This window comes from Cololabis saira, chromosome 16, assembly GCF_033807715.1.
Source record: "Cololabis saira isolate AMF1-May2022 chromosome 16, fColSai1.1, whole genome shotgun sequence".
Taxonomy (NCBI): domain Eukaryota; kingdom Metazoa; phylum Chordata; class Actinopteri; order Beloniformes; family Belonidae; genus Cololabis; species Cololabis saira.
Genome location: NC_084602.1, coordinates 28,542,721 through 28,558,128, shown reverse-complemented (window position 1 = coordinate 28,558,128; position 15,408 = coordinate 28,542,721). Strand labels below are relative to the sequence as shown.

Genomic DNA, 15,408 nt, shown 5'->3' with positions numbered 1-15,408 from the left:
GCAGAGCTCTCCGTTCCCAGAGTGCAGGTTTACTCGTAGTTCCTAGAGTATCCAAATGTAGATTTGGAGGGCGGGCGTTCTGCTATCAGGCACCGTTACTATGGAAGCAACTTCCAATCTGGGTTAAGGAGGCTGACACCACCTCCATCTTTAAAACCAAACTTAAAACCTTTCTGTTTAGTAAAGCCTATAGTTAGTGTTTAGTAAACCTCTAGTTGGTGTTAGTAAACCTCTAGTTGGTGTAAACTCTAGTGTGTTAGTCAGTAGTCATAGCTGCAGCTATAGAACAAGACTATAATAGTTAGTCCCAAACATAGCTATAGGTCTCTGCTGCAGGGGGTCAGCGACATGATCCACTGGGCGGTGCCTCTCACCCTTCTTCTCTTCTCCTTTTTTCTCCTCTTCCCTTCTTATTTTCCTCCTTTTCCATTTTTATTTATTACCGTATAAGTATCTCATAGCCATCATTTTTGTCCATCGTTCCTGTAGTTTCTTGTGCTGGCCCCCTTTTTTCTCTTTTGTGCATGTTTGCAGGCCGGAGCTTCAGGAGCTGCGTGCTGGCCTGCGCTGGTCTGGTTTGCTGTGTGCTTGCTGACGTCCCCGACCCCCTTAGTCTGGCCTCCGGCAGGAGGGTCCCCCCTTATGGGCCTGGTCCTGCTCAAGGTTTCTTCCCTCCTAAAGGGGAGTTTTTCCTTGCCAGTTTGGCTTAAGGCTTTTCTCCCACTAGGGGAAATTTTACCTGCCATTGTTTATGTAATAATTGTTCGGGGGTCATGTTCTGGGTATTTGGAAAGCATCTAGAGACAACTTTTGTTGTATTAGATGCTATATAAATAAAATTGAATTGAATAGCCTAGCAACAACTGAGCTGATGAAATGACATGCAGTGTCAGCAGACGTAGCATATCTCACCATCAGCCATGAACAAAACTGCATGTATCATTTGATGCAGATATGTCAGCAATATGCATCAGCTGCTGATGTACTGTATGTGATGTCATCACATGCAGTACATCGAGCTTTGCAACCCAGCACTTAATACACTATAAGGATATATACATACAGTATTAAGCTGGTGAAATATGTGCTGGAGGCATTTTTCAGTTATCTTATCTTATAATCCCAACGATAATCAAGTGAAAGAAATGGTTTTACATTCATCTTTCTTCCTGCCTGTTTTGCCCCTCCTCTACAACCACAGCGCTATCTCTAACTAATTTGGGGATTTCGGATCTCAGTCTGGGTATTTGTTGAAAGCGCGAGCAGCTGCTCCTCCATGCAAACAACTCTCATGCCGTCATGGTTACTCGAAACAGATATTAAAAAGTGCCAGAAGCACTAGCAGAAATCCCTTAAGCAGCACATGATCCAAACTATGGTGAAAATATGTTGGGTTTTTCTCCAGGAAACAACTCAGTAGAAAAATGTCAAGACTGTAAATAGATACGCAGAAACTCAATAGGAGAAACTGCTACAATCTTGGCCTGAACACCAGAGTATTCAAAGAATTAGCTGTATGTGTTTTCAGCATTTCATTTCCACACATGTACTTCGTAGTGGGAGATACGCAATGCAAGATGTCTTGTCATAACTAAGGGCCAATCCCAATGTTCACCCTACTCACTACCACTAGCCCTCACCCACTACCACTTCACCCTCAAAATGAAGCCACGGGGGTAGGGCTTTGTAATCTTCCCTAGGGATTGGGACACCACTTGCTACGTCACTGCGTGGTTAACGTTCGGGTACGTAAGCGACTGCGTAGTTACATTTGCACATACGTCACACCATATCAGGAAGCCGAGAGCTAAAAGCTGCTTTAATTTCCGCTGTAGCGCTGTTAATATGCCACTTTATTAAGTTTTAATATTTTTTCAGGCGTAAAAGTAACCGTTAAGATCCCCAACCTGGGTTCAGTTTATCCAAATAACGCCTGTTAAGAAATTTGCTCTGATGTTTTCGGGGATGAGAAGAGCCGCCGGCTCGGGAGCAGCAGCTGGTTCCGCGTTAAAATCGACGCAGAGCCTACGGTGTAGGGTACGGCGTAGCCTACACCGTAGGCTCCATAAATCAGCCTTTATTCTGGCGAGATCGGAAAAAACTTTGCAACAACGGGCAAGCGAGTGATTATGTACATTCAATGAGTGAATATTATGAAAGTAAAATATATATTTCTCGCTAGAAATGTAATCAAAACGCATTTTTATGGAGAAACTAACTCAAAATATTGATTTTATTCACTAAAAAATGAGAAATGTCCGCCATGTTTTTTTGTTTGATTCAGTCTGCAAATGACGACGTAAAGCATTCTGGGAAATTTTCTCTTGCCCTCGGTCAACAAGTCAGCATCTGAAATCCCTCGCTCTGAAGGGCTAGATTCATACCCCCTACCCCTCATTATGCCCACTACCCCCACAATGCAAAGAGGAATTAGGACACCACTACCCTCTCGGGAATGCGCAAAATGTAGGGGTAGGGCTGAAAAGTAGGGATAGGGGGTGTATTGGGACTGGCCCTAATAATCATCCAAATTTCTACTGGAAGGAGACAGCTCTTGATGTAAAAAGTATGCACACAATATACAACGTTTTGTCTAAAGCATACTGATGTGCTGACTGTATTACTTTAAATCAAGTTCTCTTACTTACTTACTTACTTATCTGTAATAATGATTGCTTTTGTCCTGATAACAACAACACATACACTTTGACATATCCAGAGTATCTGTGAGTGAGTGAAAAGCAACATACAGCCCCGTAGATATGATTTATGACGTTGCAACTCAAAGCTTAAAGACCTTGCTATGAGGTTTACCTGTTGCATTAATATTTTAGGATACAATAATTTTACAGATTATTATTATTTTTATTATTATAATTATTAAACCTGAGAATTGGCTAAGCCTAGACGAGATGTTATGGATTTTTGCTTTCTCACCACTGCACCATCTCCATATATTGAGAGAATCTCATGGGTGCAGATAACATGTAAAACACCAGGAGTGTGGCTGTTGCAACTATGGAATAGTAAAATAAATATGCAATCACCTGGATGACCATATACTTGAGTAGTGTTTCCAGGATGTAACAGGTCGGGTCATCTGCAGACTTTTCTCCCACCACAGCCGGAACCAGCGGGGTAATCTCCTCAGGCACCACCTTGGCTGCTCACATTAACAGATACAACAGACCCAAGTTAAATGAGGGAGAACAAAAACAACAAAACAAACAATTCCATTTAATATCAGTTTTGTGCTATTTAGATCACAATATCCACCCTCAAAATCCAGGCAGGTTAAACGGTTTTGCTAATACAGGCACATGTATTTTCTTTTTGCTTTCTGACCAGCCTCACCATCAGAGGGGGTGGAGAAGGGATTGTAAATGATGGTGTCGAGAGTGCAGGGTCCTCTGGAGGAGGGAACAGCAGGGAATCCTGGCACTAGACAGGCAAAGATGAGGAACTGCTCCTCAGCACAGTTGTCTCTAAGAGCCTGCAACCATAGCAGGAAGAGACGAATCCCCTCGCAGCGTATCTATAAAAGACAAGAATCGGATTCATATATAACAATCTAAAACATGATGTGCAGTCCATCTTTACTACAAGTGCCATCTCGGCACTATGTTTTGGTGTTAAAAGCAACAACACTTACTTTGAATGAATTTCCAGTGTGTAGAAGCTTCTTCAGGATAGAACCTGATGGGAAAACATGTCGTCAAACCAAGTATTCAACACAATTCTGACACGCTACAACCAAACACACAATTAAGGAGCACAAAGTGTCATCCACACTGAGACAAGCTGAGCTTGATGGGTTATCGTGTGAACTAGTGGGTTTAGTGGTAAGGCTTCACATTTTTCTGACAAAAAAATTAACCGCAGTTGGCAGCAACATGAATTCATCAAGACAATTGATTTCTGCTGTAATGAAACGAGACACTGCACTGACTGGAGGCCAGACGAGGCTTGAGTGAGGGAGAACAGCTGAGAACAGCTGTAAGGAGCACTGCTCTAATGAGGGCATTCTGGTATGATAGACCTTTTAACTGCCTCTAATCGTTTTGTTCCCCTTTTTTCAAGTTTATCATCTCGAAAAAATGAAATAGAAATCAAAGTTAGTGACTGTGATTTGTCTAACACACCTTTCAATGTTTTCACAACAAATAATTTGACAAGGACACTAAAGCTGACTTGATTGTGTCCTTTTATATTAGTGGATTTGGGGACAGAAAGAGCTTAATGGTCTCTTGTGATGTTGAAGATGGCTACGTCCCAGACATTACACAAATTAGTCAAGAATCTGTTACAAAGCACTTAATTACTGTCATCAATCAAACTGGATGCAAAATGTGAGAGTATTTATGCAAGTTATCTTGGCTCAACTATACAAATAAATAACAGCCTGCCACTTGAGTAAAGACATGAACTTATAAGAATAAACTTCTGATGAGAGGAGAAAATAATTTGTCAGGAGGATTCCCTGAGTGATCCTTGTATTTGAAATTACACGCCTGTAGTAAAGGCCAATCTGCAACAATGACCTTGACCGAGACAGTTTAGATCCCACGGCCGGCATAAAAAAAACCCCAACAACTTAAAATTGGGATTACGGCTTCTTGCTCTTTTGTGCATGCTCACAAAAGCATGATTCATTCACTTATTGGTATTTCAAATAAAGTGCTCATTTGCTTTTTCTGTTACACGTCATTCTAAGACCATGTTGCTTCATTAAAATGTTTGTGGTACCAATTTTTTTAGATCATGAGAGTCCCAGAAGATATAAAAGTTAAAGAAGAAAAATAAATACACAGTACAAAATTGCTTATAGTTGCAAAGTGACAATAGTTACCAAAGTATTTCACATAGTGCAAATGTTATTAGTTACTGTAACATAGTGCACATATTAATTTCATATAGTGCAAAACATTTTATCTAGTGAAAATGGTGAAAGTACTTACCTATACTGTGAAACTGCCATCTGTTGTAGATTTTCTCCGGCAGAAGTTGCAGGATTTTCTGTAAAAAAAAGAAAAGAAAAAAAAAAGTTAAATAATAAATCAAGTATTATTATTATTGTTAAAACAAGTCTGCAATTTTGATGGCGCTATGTTTAATTTAATAGAGCATATTGAATTTGGTGAATTCAAATTTAGAGAGGAAAACATATTGACAGGATATGCTTTAGTACAACATTTGGGATCTAGACACTTATGGTAGTTTCCATGATTTTCAGTCAGCGCCACCATGAACTCTTTCAAAATGGTGTCAAAGTAACTATGTCCATTTTCCAATCAAATTTCAGTGTCACGTTTCCTTGATATGACCTAAAATACATTATCTATCCATAATCCATTTTCTACTGCTTATCAAAGTCTGGGTCATGGGAACAACATCAAGTTGAGACCCCTAGCCTGATAGATCAGTCCCACATCTGGATAAATGTAGGGTCTGAAAACAATCCGTAGGGCCTCCCCATCCTCCATCACTAACGGTTGCTTTGCATGAAGTTGCTTAGCACTATGATCAATCAGGGCAATAAAGAAGGTGACATAGTCAGAGTGTCGGAAAAGAGTCAATGGTAGAGTGAATTGTGTAGAAGAGAATATTAAACCTTTACCATAGCCTGTCAGCAAAACAGCAAATACATTCACCTTGCAAAGGAGTGATTTGAGTGTTGTCTTTTATTCAATTTTAAAAAGGTAAAAAGTCCAAGTCCTTAACTGTGAATATCAAACCAGATTCAAATGACTGCTTTTCTTCAGCTGCAGCCATCTACACTGTTTACATCCAGACTACATCGCCATGCTGCCATCATCGTGTTAAACCCGCCCAGCAACTCTCTCTCTCCAAGGATAGACTGACTTGATTGGCTCCCCATGACTTTTGGGCATATTTAATGGAGGTCCAGGTAGCTAAACGTTCCAACAAAGCAAATTTAAACTCGTCTGGGGCACATCTACATTTCTAGGCAACAGACCTCCCTCTGGATCTTCTCCAGTTCTACAGGGGAACGGGGAAATGAGATATGTCCAAGCAAAATAAGAGATGTAATCTTTCCAGCAAATCCTGGGTCTACTGTACCGATGTCAATCTCCTGCTCTGATCTACCTTTACTTGTGAGCAAGACAGCAATATGTAGTACCCACTCTCCTTTGCTTCTGCCTTGCATGTACAAATAATACTGTAACAAAGGACAACACTCAACCATGAATTCAGCAGTAACTGGTTCATAATTCACTTAGTGCACCCTAACCTACCAGGAACCTATAATTATTGTGAAATGCAGCAAAGGTTAAATAGGTCCTTCTGGAGAAATCGGTACAATATTAACGTGTCTGTGAGCATCTGGGTAGTTAACAGTCAGTTCACTCTGTTCAATTGATGCTTCAATGGTTCACCTCTCAAAGTCAATAAGACTTCATGATTGGAAGTAGAGGTCAAGCCTTTATTTTACTGCTCTACATTTGCAGCTCTGACGCACTCAACCAGACAAGCAAAGCCGGTTGGCATAATCAAAAGCTCATCTGCTCTAAAGAGTGAGAAACATGCAAGCAAAAGGTACAGGGCTGAACAGAAAAAAAAAATATGCATGGCTACAAAGATCAAGTCTTTTGAAGAAAGATGATGCAACAGCACTTGACATAGAAAATGACAAGAAGATGAAAGGAAGGCATCATTTTATGAAAATGGAAAAAAATTGGCATTCATAGAATATTCAGATCCAGGTTGTGCAACACTGGACCAGCTCTACACCCTCCCTGCAGTTCTGAAGGAGGAATGGGAGTTTGCCCAACCAATCCACACCCTTTTTGTGGACTTGGAGAAGGCATTTGACCTTGGTCCTTGGGATGTCCTGTCCTCTGAGGGGGTGCCCTGGGAGTATGGGGACACACCCTTGTTAAAAGCCATTTACTCCCCATACAAACAGAGTGAAAGCTTGGTTTGCATTGCAGGTTTAAGTTGGAATCGTTTCCAGTGAGAGATGGACTCTGCCAAGGCTGCCCTTTGCCACTGATTGTGTTCATAACTTTTCTGGACAGAATTTCTAGGCACAGCCAACGAGCAAAGGTTGGGTGACCTCAGGATAATGGGATGGAATGGAAAAAGATGAATGGAACTTTTACTTGCTGTAATGTTTTAGTCCCAGGCAAAATTCCAAATTGAACTCTGTATGTTTGGAAAAAAAAAGAAGAAAAACATTACAATATATCCAACTTTTTCCAACTGCTTTTTCCAACTGCTTTTTGCAACTGACGTGGTCCTGTGATCATCGGGTCGTGATCTTCAGCTCTAGCTAGTGGTTCTCAGCAGGAAAAAGATAAAACGGTCTCCCAGGTCTGTGACAAGGTGCTGTCTTATTTTTTTGTCACTTTGTCTTTATTAGATTTTCAGGTTATTACAACTGCACATTTTTACCAGATTACAAAGATCATCTGTATATTCACTGTGCAATAGAATAAGCAATCTGAAATTTAAAAGAAAAAACAAATGCAAAAAACAAAAAAAAATAAAAAGTAGAGAAACATGAACATCAACTTGTGGGTAAACACATTAATAATCTATCTTAAAATAGAAAAGAGAGAGAAAAAAAAAGGTCTGCATCCTTATGCTTTCTCTAGATAAAATGTCCACCTTTGCCATCTCTTCTCAAATAGCCCTTCCCCTCCATTGGTGTGAGCTTGTGGAGGTATGTTGGAATATACACATGTCATACCATTCTTCTGATGAAATTTCCACATTCAGTTCTTCTTCCCATTTCGATTTCACATATAATGTTGAATTGCCTTTGCATTCCATAAGACTCTCATAAAACCTGGAGATCACTTTGGTGCATTTACTGTTATGTTTATATGCACTCAGCATTACACTATTCACTGAGGTTATCTCCTGTGAAGGCTCCATCTTCACTTCCTTCAATGAGTCCCACAGTATAGCTGGATCTACTTCCCCATTGTCATTTAACTCTAAGTACTCTTTTATTTCTAATTTAACTTGCTCCACAGTTGCTTTGTTGTTTAACATCCCCACATTCAACCTCCATACTGTATTTCTCTTTCTTCCATCAAGCTGAACTGTCAAGTACACCGCACTATGATCAGACAAATCTATTACTCCTATTTTACACTCCTTTATTCTATTCTGTGTCTCCTCTTTGCATGAAAAAATTGTCTATCCTGGAGTATGTTGAATGTGGTGCTGAATAGTGAGTAAGGTTCTGCTCAAACGGATGAGCATATCTCCAGACGTCAATAAATCCAATATCTTCCAAAGTTGTGTTGATTAATTTTGTTAACTTGCTCTTACTATTCTTCAGACTTGTGTCCATATCCCAATTTAATATTACTTTAAAATCTCCACAACATATGCAAACACCCTCTGTTTCCAATGCAATCACGTCAAACAATGATTTAAAAAAAAAAGTTTGTCACTATCAGGAGGTGCATATACATTTATCAAGGTCACCATATTTTCTTCAAGTTTTCCCTTAAAAATTATATATCTGCCCTCTTTATCTTTTATTTCTTTATGGAATTCAAATTTAATCTTATTTGATATCAGAGTGGCAACCCCTCTTCTATGATTTTGTGAATTTTAGTACGTTTTTTTGTATCCAACTCGTTTTAATTTATCATGCTCTTGGCGTGAAAGATGAGTTTCCTGCAGGTAGATAATATGCACGTCCTCCTTTTTTAATTTGACCATCACTTTTGCCCTTTTAATTGGATTTCCCAATCCATTAACATTCAAAGATAATAGTTTCACTAGTTCAAGTTGCACCATATCTTAACTGAGAAATATTTTGCATCTTTATGCTTTCCTTCGATTGAGATTTTTTGCCCCCATGCTTTCTGAGTAATAATTTCTTTGATGTTATACTGCTGGAAGTTTATCACAATCGATCTTGGAGGCGCGTTGGGGCCTGGTTTCTGCGCCAGCGCTCTGTAGGCGCCTTGTCAAGTCAAGTCAACATCCTCGGAGAGTTTAAGTTCCGCACGCAGCAACTTCTCCACAAACCCCGCCACTGAACCGCCCTCCGAGCCCTCCGGTACACCGTGAATCCGCAGATTATTTTGTCTGTCTCTCGCTTCCAGGTCGTTCACCTTGTCCTCCAGTTTCTGCCGAGTCTTTATCGTGTGCTGAATGGCGGCATCAGCTTCTGCACTCCATGTTTCCAGATCGTCAATTCTCGTTGTCATCTCGTCTACTTTCGCTTTTTGCTCCTGCATGATTTGCATGTTGGCAGTAAGCTGCTGATTAACATCCTGCTTAAACTCAACCAGTTCTTCTCTCAAAAACATGTTTAAGTTCTTCTTTCAGCGTCTTAAAGTCGTCTTTTGGTTCCGACTTGAGTTCGCTAATCTGCATGCTTATAGCTTCAAATCCAGTGTGCACCGTTGTTTCACCGCCATGTTGGCCTGCTCCCTCCATGTCTTCAAGTGATGTTGTTCGATTTGGGTCATCCTCTAAGTTATCCTGTGTCCCTTTTGTTTTTCTCCTTATACCCCTGGACATATTATCTATAAAATCGACTATAATATCCGTGAATTGAGTTCCAGAGGGTATAAAACACGCCAACTCACAAGAGCAACGAACTCAGCCTGCCATCGCGTTCAGTAGCCACCCGGAAGTCCAACCGTTTAAATATCTTGGAATCTTCTTCACAAGTGAGGGGGAGAATGGAGCCGCAGATTGACAGGCGGATTGATGCAGCATCTGTTGCAATGCATACTCTTTACTGGTGTTTTGTGGTGAAAAGAGAGTTGAGCCAAAAGGCAAAGATTTCAGTTTAATGGTCGATCTACATTCCCACCCTCATTTATTGTCACAATTTGTGGGTAGTGAGCGAAAGAATAAGATCAAATAAAAATAAGAGTAAAGTGCTGAAAATAGTTTCCTCTGTCGGATGTCTTTACTCTCGGTGAGAAGTTAAGTCATCCAGAGGGGGACTCATTGCTCATTGCTCAGACTGAACCCACCACGACCCAATCTTGTATAGGTGGAAGTTGATGGATGGATAAAGATTTTTTTTTTAAACAAGAAGATTGTTTTGTTTCTTTAGTTTTTCTGTTTTAAGTCACTGAAATGACTACATCTTTGGGTAAGATCACAATATGATAAAACTGGTCTAAAATACGGGATATGATTCATTCCCTTGCTTTAAGGGCCATATCATCCTGAGAACCGTGATGTCCCACAAGTCGTTTCATGCTGTCTGTTTGTCAACAACTTGCTTCCTTCTTTATCATCCAGCACTAGCAACTTTCCCTTTTTTGTCCTCAGAGTAGATCCTTGTCACTTTCAACTGACACCTGGGACATTAAAAGGCATGCATCACTTTCAGGGGGGAGCAGGATGAGAATATGTGCTGTTCACCTTCTCTCTGATCCACAGATGTGACTAGTTGCGTGCTCAGACGTGTGTGGCTGGAACTTGGTATTGATCCCACAAGGGATTATTAAATCTCTGTACAGGCGCTGTACCGTCCTCCTTCACTTCGTCTCCTTGGGCCAGCAGAGACATTATGCTAGGAAGAAGCACAGCAGGGTAGCCTCCTTAAGCCTTTGCCCGTGTGTGCGTACAGAGACAATAACATTGCGTTTCTTCTCACAGAGCACCATGAAACAAGAGTGGGAATGAGATGGAGAAGCTAGCTTAGAAAAAAACTCCCCGTGGAGAGGGAATGGAGGCTGCAACAATGAGGAATTTACCGGCTGATGTGAGGCAAATGCAAAGTCCGCTGGGCTGGAGGTTGGAGGAGTTACTCTAATCTGCAGCCATACTCCAGCATAAAGATAGGGGTATTAATGTGGAACAACTGCAGCCTTAACACATTTACATGATCCGCACTTAGGTTTCCAGTGGCAGAACCTCAATATGACACAGAATATACTTCTCACACAGGTGGTCCACAAGGGCTTTTCGATGGCACCAACAGACATGCAGTACTCAAACAAGGGAAAAAAAAAGGTTTTTACAAAGAGTTTTTTTTACAACATAGAGGTGATGGCATTATCCAAGGATGACAGAAATTCCAACTAAAATACTGGATACAGTGTGCTAACCAAGCAACATAACGTCTAATGATGCACATGTGTATGAAACAACCAGAATATTATAAAATTAAAATTATAGACCAAATTTAGAGTGGAAAAACTGCCAAATGTATTTTGACTATAACAAAAGGAGGGCAGCTTTAAGTGGTCTCTGCAGTACAACATACTATGATTTTGTCAACAAAGGGAAAGGGACTTTTTGGGAGAAAAAAATTGCTGTTAGTTGTACCTTACCTGAAATGTAAAAATAAATAAATAATAATAATAAAAAAAATAATAAAAAAATAAAACAGCTTTGTGGAGGAAGCAAGTGTGTTTTTTTTTTTACATGCTCAATCCATCCATCCATTTTCGATACCCGTTTTATCCTATACAGCGTCACAGGGCTCTGCTGGAGCCTATCCCAGATCATTACAGGCGAAAGGCAGGGGTTCCTAAATTAAAAGTACAATTATATCAGAATAAGCTTTATAGGCCAGGTTTGCATACACAAACAATGAATTCAGCTTCAGGGAACTTATTCTCAGTGTACAAAGCGTAAACTTCAGATATTAAGCAAACAGCTCAACACTGACTTTTATTTTATAAATGTCTAGTAAATGCCCCCAAGAATGAAGAGCTTTCCAAAGCCATTTTCATTCTCCTATAAGGCCAACGGGTGGCAGTAGCAGAGTGCAATTACTCCCTCTTATCAGCTCTTTCAGTGCCATCAGCTTTAGGTTGGTCCACGTTAAAGCCAACCTGCAGGAGGATTCCTCCAGGTCCATCTTTGAATACTTTTAAATCAATTCAGTTCAGCTTTATTTATATGCTGCCAAATCGTGACAGTTGTTGACTCAAGGCACTTCAAGAATACAATTCAACCCATTACACTTTAGTCCAATTAATACAAAAACAACAAACAAAAAAAAAAAAAAGTACAAGGAATTTTTGTAGGACAAGGAGCACAATGTTCAGTGCTGACAACAAAGAAAAATTTATTTATACACATATGCATACATTTCCACGAGAAGCTGTCAATATTCCTACTGGAGACAAAAACATCTAAAATGCTTGAATTTGTAAAATGCATGGCAGAACTTAAAGTACTAAGAATTCAAGATTAATTTTCTCATGTAATTCAACATGCAGACCATATACTGTAAATGTAAAACATCTTGTAAATTTGCATTTATACACTAATATTAATTTCCTGATTGATAATTATTACTCATAACTAAAACGGCATAAAGATCCATTTAATTTTAATAATAATATTATAAATAAAGAAGAAAGGTTCTTAAAAGGACACCGTTTTAGAAGATAGTGAGTCTGAACATAACAGCCCCTGCATGCATTTCCCTACATCAGTTATCCATCCCTGAATGGATGGATGAACGGGTGGGTGGATGGATGGATGGATGTTAAATCGGTTCAGAACAAAAAGTCCCAAATCTAGATGGAGGGGGATTACCAGCAGAAAATGACAAAGGGAATTCAGATCGCTGAGTCAGGTCCGTTAGAGAGACAAGGTCGGGATGAGGCCATATCCTGGTGAGAAACAGATATGCACAGACTTCCCCCTGAATTTTGTTGGTCCTAAGGCTGTCCCCGTAGCCTGTCCCACAACCGCAGTGGCACCGAGATCAAACTGCCCTCACACACTGGAAGGTTATCTCTAGTCATGCAGGAGCGTAAACAAGCTGCACTCCCTTAAACCTGAAGCTCAACGTGGTCTTGTGACAACAAAAGCAGACTTTTAAAACAAAAACGTGGTTTCACATATGTCTAATATATATATATATATATATATATATATATATATATATATATATATATATATATATATATATATATATGGCAATATTAGAAACAGCTACCATTTCTTTTCTTTTTTTTTTTCTATCCGCCATGGCGAGCGCGTCTGTGGCGGCAGACAAAGGAAACCTGGAAGCGAACAGTGATGGCTGCTGGTAAGGTGGGGGTGGAGTGTTCCCATAGTGCTTATGGAGAGGGACAAAAGATTACCCCCTCAAGACAACGGGGATCAGCATGGGGATCATACTCCCCCACAGCAACCTGCAGAAAAAGGGGTCACATACCTCATCATGACGGAAAAGTAATCCCCAAATAACCAGTTCAGAGCAAAACCACATGTACTATACTGTACACGTCAGAAAGATTTGAATTACAGATTGGATCAAAGACGACAGATAGCACAAGGGACCATAACTGCAGATTTCCAAGGGAATACTTATAAAGGAGAGACAGCAATGTCGAGCAGTGATATTCTTCTTAAACTGTCATAACGCATTAGAGTGTGTCGCAAGGCTTTGTGCTGCAAAATGCCTTTAGTCACAGATATTAGCCACTTACAGGCCACAATACACACTGGTCTGGTCTGAGGTGAGCTGGACAAACCCAGCAAGAGCTTATGCCTCGAATTCAGTGACTAAAAAAAGGATGACACACGTTAATGTAAAGTATAATCTGCCATTGTGACATGTCATACTATAAACCATAAATAACAGGCGTCATAATACGCCTGAAAATATTATTAGCTCTTCTTTGACTGCACGCAACATGTCCCTGTGTTACATAACATGACTTCTTTTATAACCTGTTCACATGCTGGTAGCACATTTCTGAGACCAAAAACGCAACCAGTGATATCGGAGTCATGACCAAATATGATCCAACATGCCTAATCTAACACATAAAGAAAAAGTCTACATAGTCCACCAGGGCTCGGGATCAAAGCAACTCTGTATCTGTCCTGTACACACCACTCAAGCAAGCTTATCTACTCAGCACACGTTGTCACAGGCAGGGGCAAAAGTGGGACAAATGAAGGTTAAGCTGCTTTAAATATTAGTTCTCTGGGTAAAAAAAAAAGAATGGAAAAATGAAGTGAAATGAATTCAGGATTTATTGACAGGTCAACTGACTAGCTGTGTGCAGGAAGTGCAGGGTGGCTGTCTTTTTCTCTCATGGTGACCAGAGAAGAAGTGAATGAAATCTTCTTTGATGTGATATATATAAATACCACCGAAAAACAGTCAGCAAAGATGAACATCAGTATATAAGCAACTGTACATTATACATGTGCTGATATGCATTATTTAAGGAGGGCCAGAGAGGCAATCCAATAACAGGTAAATACTGGGAGTTCAAGTTTCATTAGACTAAGCAAATGAAGCTCTAACAGCAGTATGCAGTCTTATGCTGGGGTAGCAAGCTCATGAAATGGCCAAGGGGAGTGATGGTGTTTCCAGAGTTAAAAGTAAACCAAACTACAGTAATAAGATCTTTGGAACTGAATGAAATAAGACTAATCTTTTGTTTTTATATTTGAGAGAAAGATTCCTTGTTTTCACACTAGTCTCTTGTGATGCTCTCTCTCAAAACGCTACCTTCACACTAAAAAGTCCCTTTAGTTTAGTTTGTTTTATTGTCTTGCACTGCTATAAAATCAGCCCATCGAAATCCTCCCAGCCAAATACACTGACAATGATACTGATGGTTAAAAGTTAGGTGGGTTTGTCTTACTTGTAGCGTCCTCTCGAGACATTTAGCAGTAAAAGAAAAAGAAACCTTTTGTTTAAAGATAGTAGCATTCCTGATAACTGGTTTTAGTACTGCTCTTGGCTCTCCTTACAGCATAATAGTAGAATAATTATACTCTCATGCCACACTATGAGGTACAGGAGTAACTCGAAGCACATGCAGAAACACAGAAAGCCATTCAACATTTCCCACAGACTCCTCAGCCATGGTTGACCGTTATTCATTTTGCTTATCGCTGTTCTGAGCTATTCAAACTCTGGAAATGGAAACAATCCAGGTTCAAATACATCAAAACTGAATTATAATTGCTTTACAAATGTACAATATGCCTCTATCCCTCCTATGAGTCTTTCCACTAACCACCAGGAGACAGTCAAATCCCACTTCCATTTGCTCACTATGGTGTTTTTATTTAGAACAACGGATGACAAAAAGCAGAGCTCTATAGATTCATCAGCCAATGAAGATGTAGCTCTGCCTAACTCTTACTTTCCAGCCAAAGTTAAGCTAACCCGAAATTATACTGATCTCAGGGTCCAGAGATCAAGGCTGTTCCAAAGAGCTGATGTCAGTACTACCCTTTAACCTTTATGTACTGTAAACAGAAATGGCGGATTATAAATCAAAGAATTCTTTCTAAAATTAACAAAGAACAAAAAAAAAACAGTCTTTTACATTTTAAAAGGGCAAATAGCCATGGCCCAAGTTAAGTTAATACACCAGACAAATACTATTTGCCATGTTTCAATTTAGAGTAGCACTCTTTAAATCTATAAAAACTTTACAGCAACCGATACCTCCCATTTTG

At 39.8% G+C, this 15,408-nt stretch overlaps 1 protein-coding gene across 8 annotated transcripts in view; it reads right to left on the bottom strand.

Moving 5' to 3' along the window:
• ralgapa2 (Ral GTPase activating protein catalytic subunit alpha 2) overlaps window positions 1-15,408 on the bottom strand; it is a 120,743-nt gene that overhangs the window by 82,985 nt on the left and 22,350 nt on the right. For all 8 annotated transcript variants that reach the window (XM_061744159.1, XM_061744160.1, XM_061744164.1 and 5 more), the window contains exons 4-7: window positions 4,959-5,016; window positions 3,653-3,696; window positions 3,355-3,535; window positions 3,048-3,163 (exon numbers count right to left, since the gene is read on the bottom strand). In XM_061744159.1, the coding sequence (XP_061600143.1) occupies window positions 3,048-3,163; window positions 3,355-3,535; window positions 3,653-3,696; window positions 4,959-5,016 (399 nt within the window). The remainder of the gene's footprint in view (window positions 1-3,047; window positions 3,164-3,354; window positions 3,536-3,652; window positions 3,697-4,958; window positions 5,017-15,408) is intronic.